At 29.2% G+C, this 19068-nt stretch overlaps 2 protein-coding genes across 6 annotated transcripts; one reads left to right on the top strand and one right to left on the bottom strand.

The window, feature by feature from the left end:
- Window positions 1–3196: 3196 nt before the first annotated feature.
- On the bottom strand, window positions 3197–10706 carry LOC122500025. Of its 2 annotated transcripts, none has more exons than XM_043608701.1 (2): window positions 10453–10706; window positions 3197–4593 (listed from the first exon to the last, which is right to left on the bottom strand). In XM_043608701.1, exon 2 carries the CDS (start codon window positions 4552–4554, stop codon window positions 3271–3273), a length of 1284 nt encoding a protein of 427 aa, XP_043464636.1. In that variant the 5' UTR covers window positions 4555–4593; window positions 10453–10706; the 3' UTR covers window positions 3197–3270. The 2 variants fall into 2 exon arrangements, with proteins under 2 accessions (XP_043464636.1, XP_043464638.1); XM_043608703.1 differs by lacking the exon at window positions 10453–10706 and adding an exon at window positions 10308–10444.
- Window positions 10707–13381: 2675 nt separating this feature from the next.
- Window positions 13382–17203, top strand: LOC122499995 (ankyrin repeat domain-containing protein 49-like). 4 transcript variants are annotated; one of them, XM_043608633.1, is made up of 3 exons: window positions 13382–13661; window positions 16342–16502; window positions 16587–17203. In XM_043608633.1, exons 2-3 carry the CDS (start codon window positions 16386–16388, stop codon window positions 16920–16922), a joined length of 453 nt encoding a protein of 150 aa, XP_043464568.1. In that variant the 5' UTR covers window positions 13382–13661; window positions 16342–16385; the 3' UTR covers window positions 16923–17203. The 4 variants fall into 4 exon arrangements, with proteins under 4 accessions (XP_043464568.1, XP_043464566.1, XP_043464567.1 ...); XM_043608631.1 differs by having other exon boundaries at window positions 13621–13709; XM_043608632.1 differs by lacking the exon at window positions 13382–13661 and adding an exon at window positions 13684–13800.
- Window positions 17204–19068: the final 1865 nt, after the last annotated feature.

Raw genomic sequence — 19068 nt, 5'->3', positions numbered from 1 at the left:
TTAAATAATAATTTTTGAAAACAATTGAATTCATGAGAAGAATTTTATTAAAAAATTTTAAAATAATTGACTTCTTGAGAAGAATTTTTAAAAAATTTTTGACAATAATTTTTGTCCAACAACTGCAAAATTTTTTTTTTATGAATAGTAAATTTAAACTATTAATTTTTCAAAATTTTAAGTTGAATTTACTCTTAATTTATCGAAATCAAAATATTACAATGATGTTATAGCAATAACTGAGAGTGAAACAAAATCTAATTTGGAAAAAAATTTTGAAAAAAAATCTAAAAATTGAAAAAAAAAATTTGAAAAAAAATTTTTCAAAAATGAATGTCTTGAAAGTGTCCCCAAAGATCCCCAAAGTGTCCTCAAAATTCTGTTCCTAAAATGTTCTAATTCTAATATAAAATGAAAAATCGATTAATCAATTTCTCATTCCACTACTGGCCAAACCACCAGTGGGGAAATGTACTACATTCCTCCATTGGTGCCTAGCGTACAATAGTTCTATTTCCACGAAGGCGTTGGACAAAATAGTATGTGCAACTTGTAGAGAACAGCGATTTTCGCAAACTTCAAGCTCGCGAGAAATTCTTTGAAGAATTTTGTTAATTATCAAGATTTATATTAATTAAAACTTTTGTAATAATTAAATAATAATATTAAAAAAACAACCAACTTCTAAACATAATTAAGACTTGACTTCACCAAAATACTAAGCTTACAAATTTTATAAATTTCATGAAAAATTTCATCGATCATAAATTTGAAGATTTGAAGCTTTGAAAACAAAAGTTTTCAATTGAAAGTTTCAACGGCACTTTGCTAAATTTGGTGTGAATTCATCATTAAAAGATAAAAGAAAAAAATAGAGGAAATTTAGGAGAAATTTTGAAAATAGGGTACGTTCAGGTGCCAAAATTAAAAAATGGGGACTTTTAGGGAAATAGGGGACAGACTGTGAAGCCTGGAAGCTGATTTTAATTAATTTTAATTTTTAAATTTACTCGCTTGAAGCTTCTTCATTAAAATTTTTGAGAATTCAATTATTTTCAATTAAATTTTATAAAATTTCAATTATTTAAAATCTTTTTAATTGTATATTTTGAAAATTTAATTAGAAAGTTTTTCAAAAGTAATATATTTTTCATACTATTAAAAATTGAAATGTGTTGCATTTTATGCTGAAAATGTGGCATTTTGTTGCAATATTTGGAAGAAAAGTCGAAAAAGTAGAAATTTTTGAAAATAAGTCGAAAAATACTCTGGTCCTTTTTAATATTAACGGTGATAAAGAATACCATGGCAAGCAGGTAAGTTTATTATTGTTATTGCAACTTACATAATAATGTTTATTAGAAGAGTTCACTTAGCAAGTTATTTGTTGGACGCAAAAATAACAAGTCTTAAATTATATCTATCAAGTAAAACATGGAACGGAAGTCCTTCATCTATTTCGATATCTCATCATTATAACGTAACTTGATGCCAACCTCCTTCTTGTATACTTACTCATTCAACATAAGCACTTTCAATATTCATATGTATTAAGAAACAAATTTCAATAGAGTGAAACAATTAATAAAACCCAGACATTTGACAATGTTTTCTCGTTTTATACTATTTGTCCTTATAGTATTAATCTTGGTAATTGTCAACGGAGCAGAAAACAGTAAGTACAATTTAATATACCTATATAAACATTAAAAATTTCTAAATTTTGAATTAAAAAAAAATAAATTAAATTATACATTAAAATTTCATGTTTTTTAATAACACGAAGAAAACCGCTGCAAAATTAAAGAAAAAAATATTTATAGTCTATTAAAAAGTACCGCGAAGTTTTTGGGGTTTTTAAATATTCAAAATGGCGGATCCAATATGGCTGACATATTTCTTAAAATTCAATCTGTTTCGCATGAATCTTATGAGAATTAAAATGTGAAGTTAGTTTTGAAAAATTAAAAGAACTCTTGTAAATATTAGGAAATGATCCGACAGTTTCTATCTTACATGGTAACTACAAATAGTTATTCAAAATTTAGAGGTCGCCTTATTAAATTTTGTTTAATAGCAATTTCTGATACAGGGAAAAGGATCTCTGATGTTGCAGCAGTACCAAATTTAAATACAATTCTAAATATTTACAAATTAATATCTGGAATTGGCGAATCGACACCTGTCCAGCTACCAACTGCCATTGTGAAAACAACCAAGGATGTGTTTCTTGCAACACAATCAAATTCAAAATAAATTTTGCTTTCTCAGTTGAAAACTTATATTAATAAGTGAGCACAAGGAAATAATGACTCAATAATGGATCGCATTGCAATTTTCTTGACCACTAGGCTGAAGACGATGCGCAATAAGCGGTCTTACGCGAGAGATTGAAGAGAAAATAAAGCAGAACTTTGTCAAGTCTTATTGTTTTAATGCTTATTGTGACGCATATTTGTTAAATATTAAAGTTCATAATGCAAGGAAACTGTATTTTATTACGACATTTCTATGCGGACAGAGAAATCTAGTATTTTCAGCATCCCAGATAGCACAACTTCTTGCATGTGACTTGACACGATATAAAATTTTATTGATATTTTTTTTAAATAATTATATTCTTTTGGAAAATTTTATATATTATATTAGTAGATATTGAAAATAATTGAAATTATGACAAGAATTTTATTGACATTTTTCAAAATAATTATTAAATTTTTTAGAAGAATTTAGTAATCCATTATTTTTAGTAATCAATTAAATATATATTAAAAAATTTAACTAATTTCAGAAGAAATTTGGTTATTAAAATTTTTTAAAAATCCAAGTTTTTTAAAATTTCTATAATTAAATTGATTAAAAATTGAAATTTTACAAAATTTCAAATCAAAATCTTTTGAAGTTTATCCTACTTATGAAAATTGTAAACGCAATTTTTTAAAAATTGAATTAATTTTGAAATGTTTAAGTAAAATTAGATTTCAAGAACAAACACAATAACTTTAGAAAACAACAATTTTCCAGGAAAAAGGTGAGAGAGGTTACTCTACCCTTTCATAATGGAAAAGAGATGAAAATATAACATTCAATTGTTTTCATTGTTTTTCTCGACAGATTCTTGATTTTTCGAGACGAAACTCGCTCGAAATTCATCACTAAGAGAGATTAAGGTAACTTATAATGATAAAAGTTGAAATTTAAAGAGTAAATAAACGTTTATTTTTCCATAACTTTTACGCAATTTAGAATTTTCTGAACAATAGCTTTAGTTTATTTTTGCAGTTCAATTATATACTGTTCTGACTCCTCTATGTGTTGGGCTGTATCGAAATCATCACTGACGTTTTCTAATTCTTCTAGCACTTTGAGTTCATCACCAACTTCATCACTGTTAAAATCGAGTACTTCAGTTAAAATTTGCCTTCCGTTTTTGTCTTCTAAACACGTTACAAATAGACACTTTTCCTTAATTATTTGGTCATTCTCGTCCACAGTGACATATTCCAGATCGCCATCTTCTTTCTCTGAAGACGACTCCACTGACTGGTTTATCTCTTCAACAATTATCTCCGTTTCCAGTCTTTCGTTTTCTAAAGCTTCAAATTGCTCCTCCGATAATTCCCTCTGCGAATCATCTTCCAGCATTTCCACCTGCTCTCCTTCAACTGAATCAACCTCGGAAGTTTCCATAAAATCGTTTAATGGAGACAACGCATGAACCTCAGACACCGGCGCATCTTCCGTAATTAAATTATTTTGTTGCTGCGCCTCTGCACTTTGCTCCCTTTTCTCGAAGTTGAAGGATCCTGTTAGACTGGCCTTTTTCGGCGATATGTTCAGTTTGTTGAACCACCGAACCATGGTGATTTCGTTTGGAAGCACGAATTTGAAATCGTCCCGCATTTTCGAATACAGTGCAGGGGAGATGCAGTGCATCATCATGCACAACCTTTGCTCGTCAGTGGTGTAGCACGTAGATTGCTTATGGAACAACTGCATTCGAATGAATGTCAACACAAAGCCTTGCAGTTTGTTAGCCAGCGCCTTATTTAAATAAATATCTTGAAAAGTTCCTTCGCTGAGCTTCGACTTTAGCCGAGACAGTGCCACTCTCGTCGCGCACAGTTTCGCCCGACATTCCATTCTCTTTTGACGTTCCTTTTCCAATTTTGTTTCTAATTTCTCAATTTGCTTCTTTAGAAAGTCTGTTTCTGTTGACACGACTTTGCGCACTTTGCAAGCGTTTTTACTTGTTTTTAGATTTGGATTTTCTAAGCCTAAAATTATTGGTACAGCCTCGCGTTTCAATCGACCAGTGGCGTAAAAGTTGTCTTCTGAGAAATGCCTGCTGCAAATGTATCGCAGTTTTAAGTCCTTTTCAGACATCTCCACCCAGTCATCCAGTCCACAGTTGACCAGCCATTTCACGCAACGATCTGCTTGCCGAACGGGAAATGCGTGAAATGTAAGCCCAGGAACTCCATCACGAGATGTAAGATTGCAGGATGGGTATCTACATTTCTTGTAATGGACCTTGGAAAGATCTTGAGTCATAATTACTCGAAGCTTCTTTTACTTTTCACGTGCAGCACCCTGGAATTTATATGAAGGTTTAATTACTTTTTAAACTAATTACTTGCCTGCCATGCATATCGAAACTTCCATTCAAAAAAACCACTCCCACTGTATTTTTTCTCCCAACCTTGTCATATTTTATTTTATACATTTCTTATTTAGAAAGACAATTTATAATCAGCCAATATTGATAAAGTGTAAGTGACTATTATTATTTCATTTAAAATTTAAAATATTAAAAATATTGCGAGGTTACGATAAAAAATGCAGTTCGGTTTTTTTAGAGGAGCCCGTGTGGAAAAATTTTAGGGCGCTGACCAAGCGCTTAATAGACTGTCTAACGTCTTTCTAGACCCAGGGCAGACGGTCTTGTCGAGCGGCTGTTCAGAATTGAAACGAAACTTCCACGCTATAGTCTAGAATAGACCAGCGTTTCTGGTCTGATCAGCAGTGCTAGTAAATTCTAATCTACGTCTATTCAAAATTTCTCATTATATGTTATGACAACTATTCTTAGAATGATAAAACTTAATTATATTTGAAATAATTTTGATGACTTTTTTTTACATAAAAAGTATAAAAAAATATTTTAATTTTCTGTATTTTTCACTTCAACTTTCTTTAAGCGAAAGGCTTTGTGTCCCTCCCAATCTTTGGCATTGGAGATATAGTAGTCTTTTTGTAAAATAAAATTTACTGCAAATCAAAACAGCCGGATGAAACTAGCAGTCGTACTCAGCACCAATATTTAGGCGTCAACCACTAATTAATGAAATTAATAAATAAAAACTTACTAAATTTGCTATTTAGTGTATATTTATTCTCAAATAACAATATTCGATGGTTTTTTAAATCATTAAGTATTACTAAATTTGAAGGAGAGGCATATTGGTAGATGACGCCTAAACATTGATGCTGAGTACGACTGCTAGCTTCAGCCGACTAGTCAAAACACATAGAAACACATCAAAATCTATTTTTTCAGTGCACATTTAAAATTAAATTATACAGAAAACAGCAACAACATAGCACATTATTATTCACATAAAACAGAAACCACAACGAATACTAAAATTCACAAAGAAAATGCACCATACGCTGACTGATCTAACGACGCCAAACGACGCGACGCCATTAGGCGCCATGTTACTTAACAGCTGGGCATACATCGACGCATGCGCATATAACATCCTAGACCAAATCTAGACGGTCTTAATAACACCGTACTAGGCGGACATATTTGACTTAGATTTTTTCTAATAAGCCCATCTGTTAAGTCACTGATTCGGGACTTGATGGACCGTCTAGAATTAGACGGACTTGATGATTGCTAATCGGGAAATCATTGGACTCTAGACTGCCACAATATTTTTCCACACGGGAGCAACATGAGTAGTTTCTTTCTTCTTTTGAACGGAGATATCGATATCTAATCATTCACGTTTTATTACTAAAATTTTTTTCATTGAGAAATTTGGAAGTATTCTGAAAGAAGTAGTAGAAAAAGAAGAATAAGAATTTGTTTAACAAAATGTTTGTATTGAAAAATGCAATGTACAGTAAAACAAATTTTGCTTCTTAAAGTCACTCAACACGAGGTTTATTTTTAAACTAAAGAATTTCGAATTTCAATATTAGTTTGAAAGTCATCAAGGGTTAAACTTTAAGGCTTTTTTCTTTTCTTTAGTACTCCAAATCGAAAAAACATATAAAATAAAGTGACAATTTATAATTATAATTATTAACAATATTTTTTAAAACAATTGTAATTAAAATTATGTTTTCAATGCTTTTCAAATATTAGATTACGATCATAATCTTTTTTGCAACCCGGGTCGCAAAGTTTCAGTACACTTGCACTGATTACTTTTAAAATCTTGCTTCACTTCAAATTCAAATATTTCTGTAAAAATTGATGTAAAAGCTATCAAACTATGATTATTTTGAAGTTTAATAAACTTAGAATCAAATGGCCCCAGATATAATTAATTGAATAATGTAAATGTGAAAATATGGTTCTTTAAGGGGACACCTAAGTGGAAAAATGACAAAAAAATCGATTTTTTTAAATTTGATTTTCTAAAAGTAGACTCAATTAGGAATAGAACAAGACTTTTTAAAACCATTTCTGAAGAGTTGAAAAAATCTGATTACATGATTCTGAATACCATGACTTTTTAGTATTTTTTCTTTTTTCGTGTCTCCTGTCAAAATTGTTTTTTTCAATTTTTTAAACTTTCGGTCCACTTTTCTCCGAATCTACTAAACCGATTTGTAATTTTTTTTTACTTTGTTCAGTAAGGTTCCAAGAATACGAATAAGAAGTTTAACATCATTTTGAGTTGTACAAACGGAGATATGAGTCAATGAATCAGAGAAAATGGGATTTTTATTTTGCTTTGGGTATAAATATTCATAAAAAAGTTTCTATTGAAGATAACGTCGTATTACTTCTTATTCATATACTTGATTATATTTGTAATCGAATAAAAAAAGGGCGAACGCAATTGGAATAATAGTTTTCGAGAAAAGTGTACCGAAAGTTGACTCTTTTTGCATTGTTTTTAGGTGACTTAGGTGTCCCCTTAAAGTTAGAGATTTTTTTGTGAATTTTGCGATTTCGAAATCTGGAGTTCAAACGAACGCCAATTGAAGAAATTTTCTTTTTGATATTTGAAAGTTTTACAACATGAAGTATAAATTCCAATCTTTAATTCTAGACTAAAATCATTCACAAACATTCAAAAAAAAAAAAAAAATTTCTTTAAATTCTGTAAAAATAATTTCTCTTAAGGGGACATTCCAGTTCAAAACAGGCAAAAAAGAAGGCTTTTTTGTATATATTATTAAAATAACTATGACATTTATTTAAAAAATTTCTTTTACATGTAATAAATAATTTATTTAAGAATTTGTAAAAAAAAATTTTTTTCATTTTTATTTCAAAATGGCGGCGGTATACGCCATTTTCGAAAATGCCCATTTTCGGTGGTAAGATCGATTCCAAACTTTCTAAAACAGATAAAACCAAAAACAAAATGACATTCTCGTCGTTAGATATTTCTTTAGGTGTGGAACCTCATAAAAGTGGAATTTTCTTCCCCCCCTCTTTTTTAGAGTACTTTTTCGCCAAATATGCAAAAAAAGGTGTTTTTATTCAGAATGTCTCTTATTAAAAAAGGGAGTTGGAAATTTTCCAGTTTTTAAGGTTCCACTTATAGGCATGATGACGCTGAATCAAAAGCCGTTTGATTTTTTAAAGTCGCTTCAGAAGAACTTGAGATATCACTCTTACCAGTTCAAAAAAGGCATTTTGAGAAAAACGCATTTAAAGTTTTTGTTCATAAGTTTCGAAATTTTTTTAAAAAATCATCGGATTTGCTTGAAAATCGTTACTCGGGGGTTTTTGAGGTTGCTAATTACGAATATGGAATCAGATTTTTAAAATTCAAAATGGCGGATCCAATATGGCGGACATTTTTTTTCAAATTCATTGGATATGTTTGAAATTCGTTACGGGGGGTTTTTAGGGTCGCTGATTACGAATATGACATCATTTTTTCAAAATTAAAAATGGCGGATGCAATATAGTGGAAGAAAAAAAAATTAAACGAAAAAAAAATTAAAATAAAAAAATTTTCTTTTCGGCCATATTGGATCCACCATTTTGAATTTTGAAAATTTGATATCTAATTTGTGATTAGCAACACCAAATACATTTTTGTTTGTCTTTTTTAAAAAATGCAAATGAGAAAACATTTAAATCATTCGATTGCTTATCCGCATACAAAAACATCTTTGACATGGCGAAGAATAAGGATGTATAACTTTTGTTTTAGGGGCCATTCATAAACTACGTCACACAATTTTGCATAATTTTTCCACCCCCCCCCCCCCCCTACCAACATCACAAATTTTACATGCTTTAGCGCCATTTTTTCTACAGAACGTCACAAAAAATGAATTCCACCCCCCCCCCTCTAAGGCGTGACGTAGTTTATGGACGGCCCCTTACTTCGAATTTTGCAATAATATTTTAGGACAGTATTCTTGACACTATAAGAAATCCGAAAATAAAAACAAACAAAAATCGATTTTTTTGACTCTTTGAACTGGAATGTCCCCTTAATATCTAAATTTTATATAAATATCTTAAATTTCTAACAATCCAGAGGTTCTGTGTAGTAGTATATATAATTCGTCGAGAGGAACAAATGTCCGGATGAATGTGTGTATGTATGTGTGTGTGTGTGTGTGTGTGTGTGTGTGTGTGTGTGTGTGTGTGTGTGTGTGTGTGTGTGTGTATGTATGTATGTATGTCACCGATTCTTGTGGACAAATTTTCTCTTACACGTCTTGACGGATTTTGATAAAATTTTGTAGGTGTATTACGGTCACGAATACCAAAAATCAGACAAAAGGATTTTCAAAAATATCTAAAAAAAAAAATTTTTTCAACAATTTTTTAATTTTTGAAAAAATAATTTTTGGATTTTTTGAAGTAACTTTTTTCTATATTAAAATTTTTATTAATTCTTGTCAAAATTGCATTCCTGACATAAAAACGAATCGATTCATGTATATAAAGTATATATTTTATCAAAATTTATAGAATTAATAAATATTTTAAATTTTCACAAAAAATTGAAATTTTGTATTTTTTGACATTTTATCTTAACACTTTAAAATAATTATTCTAAAATAAAAAATTAAACAATTGGTATATATTATATTGAGGAAGCTTAATGATCATGAAATGAACAACTTGTTTTTAATATTTTAAAATAATTTTTGAAAGATAATAGTTTTTTATTTATATACAATTGAAAAATTTTCAAGAATTTTAATTATAAATATGATCATGATTTCTCCCAAATTTTAATAAGTCTAAAAAAGTAAATTTTCATAAATTTTTATTTACTTTGTGCAAAGATAATTGAATCTTAAAAAATTATGATAAATGAATTCTAAGAATTAATTTTTAAGAATATTTTAATGTATAATTTATCGAAAATAATTGAATTTCTTGAAAGGATTATTGTATAATTTAAAAGAACTAATTAATTTTTTCATGAATTTTAATTAAAAATGTTAAACATGATTTTTTTCTGCAAAATGTTAAAAACAATTCTAAAATATTATTATTTTTTGTATGATAAAATTGAATTAAATTTTTTTTTAAATTAGAAGCTAATTTTCATTAATTTTTATTTTTAAAGATTTTTCATTAATTTTTTTGATAATTCAATTACTTTCAAAATTTGCAATTATAATTCTTCAAAAGTTTTTAAACTTTCTGTCACAGCTTTTATTGTCTACTTTAAACTGTAATTTTTTCCTAGTTTTTATTAATCATAATATTGCATTATGTCATACATGTTTATTAAATTAATAATTGATTTTAAAACTTCTTTGCATCCTCAAAATTTATTTTTAAAAACATCAAAAATAAAGTAATTTGTGCTCTTGGTAAATTACTACATTATATTATTAAGATAACAAGCAATATTTAAGTACAAATTTAAATGTTGAAACCTAACCTCAATTTCGTTTAACCAACATATTTGTTTTGGAATAAAACCGAAAAAGAAAGCAAGTGTCGAAAAATAAATACCTTTAGAATAATGAGAAATAAATAAACAATATATTACCTTGAAGTGTATAAAAAATCAAGAATGTACTTACTAAAAGTTTAATTTAAGGTAAATATTTGACTAAAGTGGAAAATCTACCTGCGATCTCGCTTACTTGGTCGAGGCAAATTCGGCAAATTACATTGAAACATTGTATGTATTACACAAAGATTAAGACAAATACGTTGTATTACAGCCAGAGTTTCACTAGAAATAAAATATACTGCTTACAACTTAAACTTACAATTTTGTTTATACTAAGATTGTAGAGTGAAACGGTGTAGGATTGAAGCGATTGAAGAATAAAATAATAAATAAACATGTCTCAATCACTTTTTAAGGATACCGACACACTGATAAATAAGTCAATTTCTAAAATGTATAATAATATGTAACAGTTAAATTTCTACTACTATATTTTTATAAAAAAAACTTTATTCGAATATACACATAATCCTATCATATAATCATCACTTTTCGTCTGAGATAATTGAACATAAGGTTGAGTCCACAATAGGCACTTTTCTTAAAGCGATGCATACCCTCTACATCGATTTCCATTGTTCGAACAATAGAAATCGATGTAGAGGGTATGCATCGCTTTAAGAAAGTGCCTATTGTGGACTCAACCTAAAGAAAAGGAGCCTGCAGAGTGCAGAGTACAGAGGTCGAATGCTCCTTAATAGAGCGTTTACACCTTCTGTAAAAATTGGCTAGAAAGGAAAATTTGCATTGGAGTAAGAGAGTCAGATACACAGTCTGTCTCTCTTACTCCAATGAAAAATTTTCCGTTCGGGAAATTTTTACCGAAGGTGTAAATGCTCCCTAAAAAGTGACATATATATGACACAACCTTCGAAGAGCGACACTATCTGCAGCAGCTAATAATAAACGGAAAGCGGATAACGTGTAGCAGCTAATAAGGGTGACTGCACAAGAAATGTCGTTTCAGGCTGCTTCTACAACAACTTTTTCTTCATCGACATTCGAGATTCGACACGAATGGTCACAGCTGGATGTTCACTTCAATAATAAGACGAGCGAACATGACTGTTCGGTTATCAAAACAAAAAGAAAATCGTTTTTTGTCCTAGGGGCCGTTTAAAAAATACGTAACGCTATTTTTCGGGAATTTGGACCCCTCCCCCTCCCCCTATGTAACGCAATGTTGTATACATTAGCGCCATTTTTTCTGCTGACCGTAACAAATAGCTTGACCCCCCCTCCCCTCTAAAGCGTTACGTATTTTTTGAACGGCCTCCTATACCTGCACGGAAAGTATGTCATTTCGGGCACAGAGCGGGCGCAAAGTATAATTCATTCCCACCCAGGGGTATAGGCAGGTATAGGGGAAGCGGGCGCAATAGTATATTGTGCAACATCTATTTACAGAAAAAAGTTATTTTTATACTTTTCTAATCAATAAATATAGTTTTATGTTGATTATAGTGTACATTATACTGTTTATAGAAAAGTGTGCAGAAATTGACCACTTTGTGCTGCATTTATGTTAAAGAAAAGTAGCTCTTTTCCAGCAGGTTGCACCAAAATACTTTGCGCCCGCATGTTAATTATTCGATTTTCTTCATTAAAATTCGACACTTTCGACTTTCTTTTTATGTTGACTATAAAAATGCAAACATTTTCAACTTGTTTTATTTTAATATCTATAAAAATGTGCAATTTTTTTCGATTTTCTCTAAAAAAAAATTATGACACATTTGGTTTTGTTCCCATTTCGTTTGTAAAAATTGTCAATTTTAAACGTTTTTGTTTCAGTTCTAAATAAATAAATACTATATTTCCAGAATACATTGTTTTCTTATTTCTATAGAGTCATTCCATTATTTCGACTAAAGTCGTTGCCGACTAATTTTAAAAAATTGTAATATTTTGCAGGATTGATTTTAAAGACATAAGAATCACTGAACAAAAAGAATTTTTTATATTTATTGTAAAATAAGCATCTAAAGTATAAAAAATCGTAAAAACTGTCACTTTTCCATCTATTAGAAAATATTAAAGAAAACAAATAATTTACTATGAAAACGTAAAAAAATTATTAAAATTTATTAAGAATGAATTAGTTTAGTATTATAAATTCATAGAAACAATTATTTATAAGAAATATTAAATTAAAAATGATTTTAAAGTTCACCTGGCAAATAACCTAATATTGAAAATTTCATTTACTAAATTGTTTGAAAAATTTAAGTAAGAAATAATACATAAATAATATCAGAGTAGTCTAGTGGAAAAGGAGATTGTTTCCGAATGAATTAAAAAAAATGTCCATGGATATTCCAACATTGTGGATCTTAAGGATCATTTTGGTCACATGGATATTCTTTGTGTATATGAAACATGGTCAACATCTCCCAACAGGATCAGTTCGTTATTCTCCAGAGACTACTTGATTCATCACGCCGAGGGTGTTAAAGTTGCATCAAAAGGTAGAGCTAGTGGAGGTTTGGCGATCATCTCAAATCGAAAATTTTACTCTTCAACGCTTCTTATGACTGCACGATGTGTAAAAAATAAAAATGCTGATAACGAACAGGAAATATAAAATTTTGTTAAAATTAAAGTGACCATATGGAAATAGTGTCAATGCGGGACGCCCGCTTTTTTATATAATTTAGTAAAAAAAACAAAAAAAAAAGGTCATTTGTCACAAGAAAAAAGAATCAGGGAATTTGTAGGAGTCAATTGGAGCGGAAGTGAAACAAAGGCGCATCTTATGACATTTACATATTTATATTATGCTTATTTTGTAACATTGAATCACATATGTTTCAGACAATTGAATTTTTCTTAAAATATCTCGAAGTCTATCTCTCTAACACTTATATACGCTACTGTGCTAACCTGTAGATGCAGGATTAGCAGGACAGGAAACTGTCGGTCTATTACCATATGATTTAGGGTATTTCTAAATAAGCGCTGTGTTATACTCACAGCGCCCCTAGCGCGAACGTCGAAAGCTCCCTAAATCATGTGGCTCATGTGGTAATAGATCAACAGTACACAGTCGAGTCGATCAATGAAATCGAAAGATTCCAGAGGACAGGATTGGCAGAATGCCCCCAATACGGTTTTCACGCGAAAACGTATTAGGCTATCTCTATGATTAGGCTTTTTCCATAGAGATATTATAAATAGAGTGGGGAAGGTATAGGCGGCAGCGTGTGGGGGAAGTGTCCTGCCATAAACAGAATGGGTTGGAGGGAGAAAGAAGATTTAACACCAGTATCTGTCCTTCAATGAGCTCCAGCGCAAGAGAGACACCTACTGGTGCTAAATCTTCTTTCTCTTTCTATCAAGCGGACGCATACATGCAAACCATCCCCACTCTATTTATATTACCTCTATGGCTTTTTCAGTTGTGACGTCAGAGTCGATTTCAGGTGTGACGTCAAATAGCTGCACGGAGAGAAAAATCAAGCGTTTGTAGTATGGAGACTTCCTATGCTAATTTTGTATGAACGTCCTGCTAAAGAGGCATGTTTTTATACCTCAGTTGCATGAAACATATACTAAAAAAGCATGGATCTCTTGCAATCGTAGTATACTGACGTCCCATGCGTTACAGGTAGAACTTTTATGCTGATAACGTAGAAATTTATACAAATACAGCAGAAGTTTTACGCATATTGCGCATGTGCATTCTTTTACGAAATAAGCTTAACTGTCCATAATACTTACCTTATTCTGCTCACATGGGATCGCCCCCTAACACAGTCTTTTGGGATCATATTGAAGAAAGGCCTTTATGATTCCAGTCTGTTTCTGTCTTGATCTGAATGTATATATTCTGAACTCACCTTTAATGCCATTGTTTGAAAACAAACCAAACCTCATCCCCTAAAATACACAAACCCGCAAACTAATAAAGAAAAAGAGAAATCATTTATTTTTTATGTGAGAAACATTTATTCCTTTTCAAAACATATTCTCCTAGTTTGAATACTACAACTAAACATTATGCAAGTTAGTGGATGGGAAAAAGATACCGACGGAGTTGATGAAACACAAAGTTCAAGAGGTTAGAAATAAGGTTTTCTAACAAGAGTACATTTTCTACAATTATTTATGAAATTTCATTATTTAGGATTTTTAATAATCAAGTGCATAGTTTTTAAAAACTTTAGGGCTAATTCCACCATCCTCAATTAAAAGTTAATCAATGATTAAAGCCAGTTTGACGTTCACGTCTGTTTTACATTTAGAATAATTAATGAAAACTGACTTCAGTTTTACACAATTAAACATAAACTTTTAATTAAGGCATTATTTTTACACGTTAAAGCACAATTTAAAAAATTTGGCAATAGACATTTCTTATGGCTCAGGAATCGCTCTTTCAAATGGTGTATCCAAAAATATTGCAAATTTAAAAATAAACAAATTACAGATGATTAGTGATTGGAATGCCCTTCACTAAAATTGTGTTCTGCACGTATTGCTATACTATCTGCATTTATTACCTGACGTACATCTCAAGTACTTTAGAGACCTGTCGTATAGTAGTTTAATTAAAACTTGTACCTCACAATTTACCATATAGTAATTATAGCGATATGACACAACAGTGTCTATTTTGATAACATATTAAAGAAAAAATTATTATAATTATAAATTAAAAAAAAAGTTATGCTTCAACCCATTAACGCCCAAATGCACAAAATTTTTAGTTGAATTTCAAACGAAGATATTTTATAAAAAAAATTCATCTATTTTTTCTGCCAGAGCATTATGTTAGATTTCAGGGTTGCTACAGAACCTGGAAAACCTGGAAAAGTCAGGGATTTTTTAAAAAAGGTCTGGAATACCTGGAAAAGTCAGGGATTTTTTAAAAAAAGGTCTGGAATACCTGGAAATGTCATGGAAATTTGAAATGCCTGGAATTTTATTCCACTTAATATTTTTTACTACATTTTTTCTTTTAAAAAATGATGTCTTGGAATTCCTGGAAATGTTCTGAAATATCCTTGAATTTTCCATATTTTGCTTTTAAATATTCAATAATTTAAAAATTTTACTCAAATTTAAAAAAATAATTTTTTTGATCCATCAAAAAATAATTTTAATTTGTCGTTTGATTAAAGAATCTGATATCTATATTATATAATATTGATTTTTAACTCTTTTTATAATAAAATTAATATTTTTGTTCAAGTAGGTTAATTTAAATTATGTTAATCGTAATATGAAATAATATTACACATGTAAATGCCCTGGAAAAATAAAAAATCTGTCCTGGAATGTCCTGGAATTTTAAGTCATATTTTCAGTAGACACCCTGTCTGTGCTTTAATAATCAAATAGAGATAATCTAACGTGAATATTTTTATAATACAGAAAAATTGCTCTAATTTATAATGTTCAAAAGGTGACCTGGAAATTTATCAGATTTGGTACTGGAAAACCTGGAAAAGTCATGGAAATTTAAAAACAGACTTCTGTAGCAACCCTGGATTTAAAAAATTCAAAATATCGGATTTAATAAGGCGGATGTCAAAATTAAAAATTGATCGGATTCGTTTCTGCTTTTATAAAATTATTTTTACTAATCTTTGAAAGCGATATTTTCCATAATTTTTGGTTTTTAACATAACAATAATTTCGTATTTCTGATCTATAGTTTTGCTAAAAATTAGTTGAATCAAAGCGATTTTTAAAGTTCTACAAATTATTTATAAGACTTTAAAAGTTAGTTCCAAAATTAAAAAATAAGACTTACTTTACAATTTTTGGTTTTTAAAATATGAATAATTTCGTAATTTCTAATCGAATTAGATTCAAAAAAAGGTTACTTCTCCGTTTCTTAACAAATTTTTTAAAAGTTTTATTTTCCAAATTTTTAGACTTTTAAAACTTTATAATATCTCCGGATAATTTGGACGGAAAATTTTCAATAAGAACTCAAAAGATGTGACTAAAAAAACTCTACAAAATTAGAGAAAAACACTTATAGGTGTCCTAACATTTCTTAAATTTATGGGCAAAAAACTTTTTTTAACAAAATTAAAAATCCAAAAAATGATCGGTATTAAAACTATTTTATATTTTTCCACAATTTCCATTAGAATTTTCTTCGGCCATTGATAAAATATTAATTTGCTTTTCGCAGATCCGTTCGAGGATGCCACCTTGAAGGCAGCTGAAGCAGGTGAAATGGAGAAATTAAAAGACTTGATAAATTCAAATAAAGAATTAGTGAAAGCAGTAGATAAAGATGGTTACACTCCTCTTCATAGAGCCTGTTATGGAAATCACGTAGAGGTTGTAAAGGTATGAAATATTTTCTTAAAATGGTATTAAAAGAAATTACTTTCTTTGGTTGAATAGTTTACCGACTACTTTTTATGTTTACAGTATTTACTGGAAAGAAATGCACCGATTGATGCAGAAACTCTGGATGGATGGCAGCCACTACATTCTGCTTGCGTTTGGAACAACATTGATTGCATTTCACTTTTGATTCAACATGGAGCTGATGTGAACGCTTTGAGTAAAGGCCAACAAACGCCTCTACATTTAGTGTCGGCCAGCTCTCACAATTCGCCAGGTCTTCAGCTTCTTCTTCTGCATCCTGACACCAATCCTCATCACGTAAATGCAAGTGGCGACACTGCAGAGAAAATTGCTCAACGAACTGGAAAATATTATTCTCTCTATGAAATCATTCAGCCTTGCCTCAATGATATATGAAATCTGCAAATCTATATTTTGTTTCGAAATAAAATCTAATATTTTACTGTCAATGGATAGAATAACGGCGCATGAAATTCTAACGGCCGCTCTAGTTAGCTTCTGATATCCAAAAATTAACTTCTAAACAATTTTTTTAATTTAATTTTTGGATGTCAGGAGCCAACTAAAACGGCCATCAGATATTTATATGTAGTTATACTATCCGGTGGTTGAAATAATAGTTTTTCAGTAAAACACGACTGAGTTGAGTGAACAACGCGCTAGACTTTAAAGATACACTAAGGCTGCGGTTACACCTCTGCAGGCAGCCTGCCTGCCTGCAGGTTGTCATGGTAACGTACAAGAGTAAGAGAGTCAGTGACTTCAAACTTCTCCCTTACTCTCGTTGCTCCTGCCTGCGCAGGCAGGCAGCCTGCAGAGGTGTAACCGCAGCCTTAGGATACTTTGTAAAAATACTATTAAAATTTAATTTAATAAAATTTATAATGACATTTTTTAAATAGTCGAAAACAATAAATTAGATAAAATTTCTAATGCCCTAATATGATTTTAAAATATCCGGCTTGCCACAAAAACTTAATTTTGTTTTTCCCTGACTTTTCTATCTGATATCAAGAAAAAATTTTAACTTCTTCCCTGACTCTAAAGAATATTCTGATTTACTCTAAAAATGATTTGATACTCAAAAAAACATTCTATTACATTTATTTACGAATTTCTATAGTTGTAGAATTATTCGAAAACGTCAATAGTTTTATTTAAAATAAGTATTTAATCATATTATTATTATGTTTTACAGGAATTAAGATTTTCAAAACTTTCAAATTCAAACCTTTTTAAAATTCAATTACTTATAATAATTAAAGATGATCGAATGATAAAATCATTATTTTATATTAGAAAAATATTGTTACTGAAACTTCTTCAAAATTATTTTCATAATTTCAATTTAATTATTGCTATTTAGAGTTTTTAATTAAAATTCTTCTTTAAATCAATTATTTTAAATTATTTTTGAAAAAGTTCGTTGAGAATTTTCAAATCCATTTGTTTACAATTCGATTTTACGAAATTTCGATTATTCGGAAATTCTTCATTTAAATATATAGGTACAATTAGAAAATAAAAACTTGAAATAATTTCAAAAAAAAATCCATTAAACTTTTTCGAAATACTGAATTCTACAGAATTGTTAGTTAAAAGTATGAAAATTTCAAAATTCAATTATTTTTAAAAATTCACACTATATTGCTTTTAATATTCAATTATTATCTAAAATTTCAACTAAAATTCATTTTTAAATGAATTTTTATTAGAAAATTCTACCAGAATTCAATTATTTAAATACAAAAATGAATAATTGATTGAATAATTGAATGTTTCTTAAAATTCAATTCCTATAAAGAATTATATTAACAAATTTTTTTTGTTGAATTGAATTCTTTCGACGAATTTTAATATACTTTTTAAGAATAATTACATACATTTTTCGAGGAATTCTATTAAAATTGTATTAAAAATAATTAAAAGTTTGCAATAAAGTTTTATTATATTTATAAGGTTAAATGAATCCTTGTAAAATATTTTATTATTTATGAAAATATGAAAATATTGAATTATTGCGAAGAAATCTTGAAAAAGTTTGTAAATAATTGAATTTCTGTGAAATTTTTATTATTCCTAAAAATAATTAAATGATTGCGTAGAATTTTATTAAAATTTTATTAAAATAGTAGATATTGAAAATCATTGAATTGATGAAAATTTTTGAAAATAACTGAATTTTGGAGAAAAATTGTATTATTTATAAAGATAATTGAAATTTTGATGAGAATTTTTAAAAGTTTTTGAACATAATTGAATTTCTGCAATCATTTGTAACTTCTCCAAAATTCAAATTTTTTAGTATTTTAACTAAAATTCTTCTAAAAATCCATTATTTTTAATAATTAATTAAATATGTATGAAAAAATTGAACAAATTTCAGAAGAATCTAATGAAATTCATTCTTAATTTAAAATTAAAACCTTTTGAAGTTCACCTGAATATTCAAAAACTTAAATTGGTTAAAATTTTCAAGTTATAATATTATTAAAAGACTATTTAAAGTGAATTTTACAGTAATGTGGTTAAAGTGTGACTT

This window comes from Leptopilina heterotoma, unplaced genomic scaffold (assembly GCF_015476425.1).
Source record: "Leptopilina heterotoma isolate Lh14 unplaced genomic scaffold, ASM1547642v1 Lhet_180, whole genome shotgun sequence".
Classification (NCBI taxonomy): Eukaryota; Metazoa; Arthropoda; class Insecta; order Hymenoptera; family Figitidae; genus Leptopilina; species Leptopilina heterotoma.
Note: the sequence above shows the minus strand (reverse complement) of the source record. Positions and strands in the feature narration are given on the sequence as shown.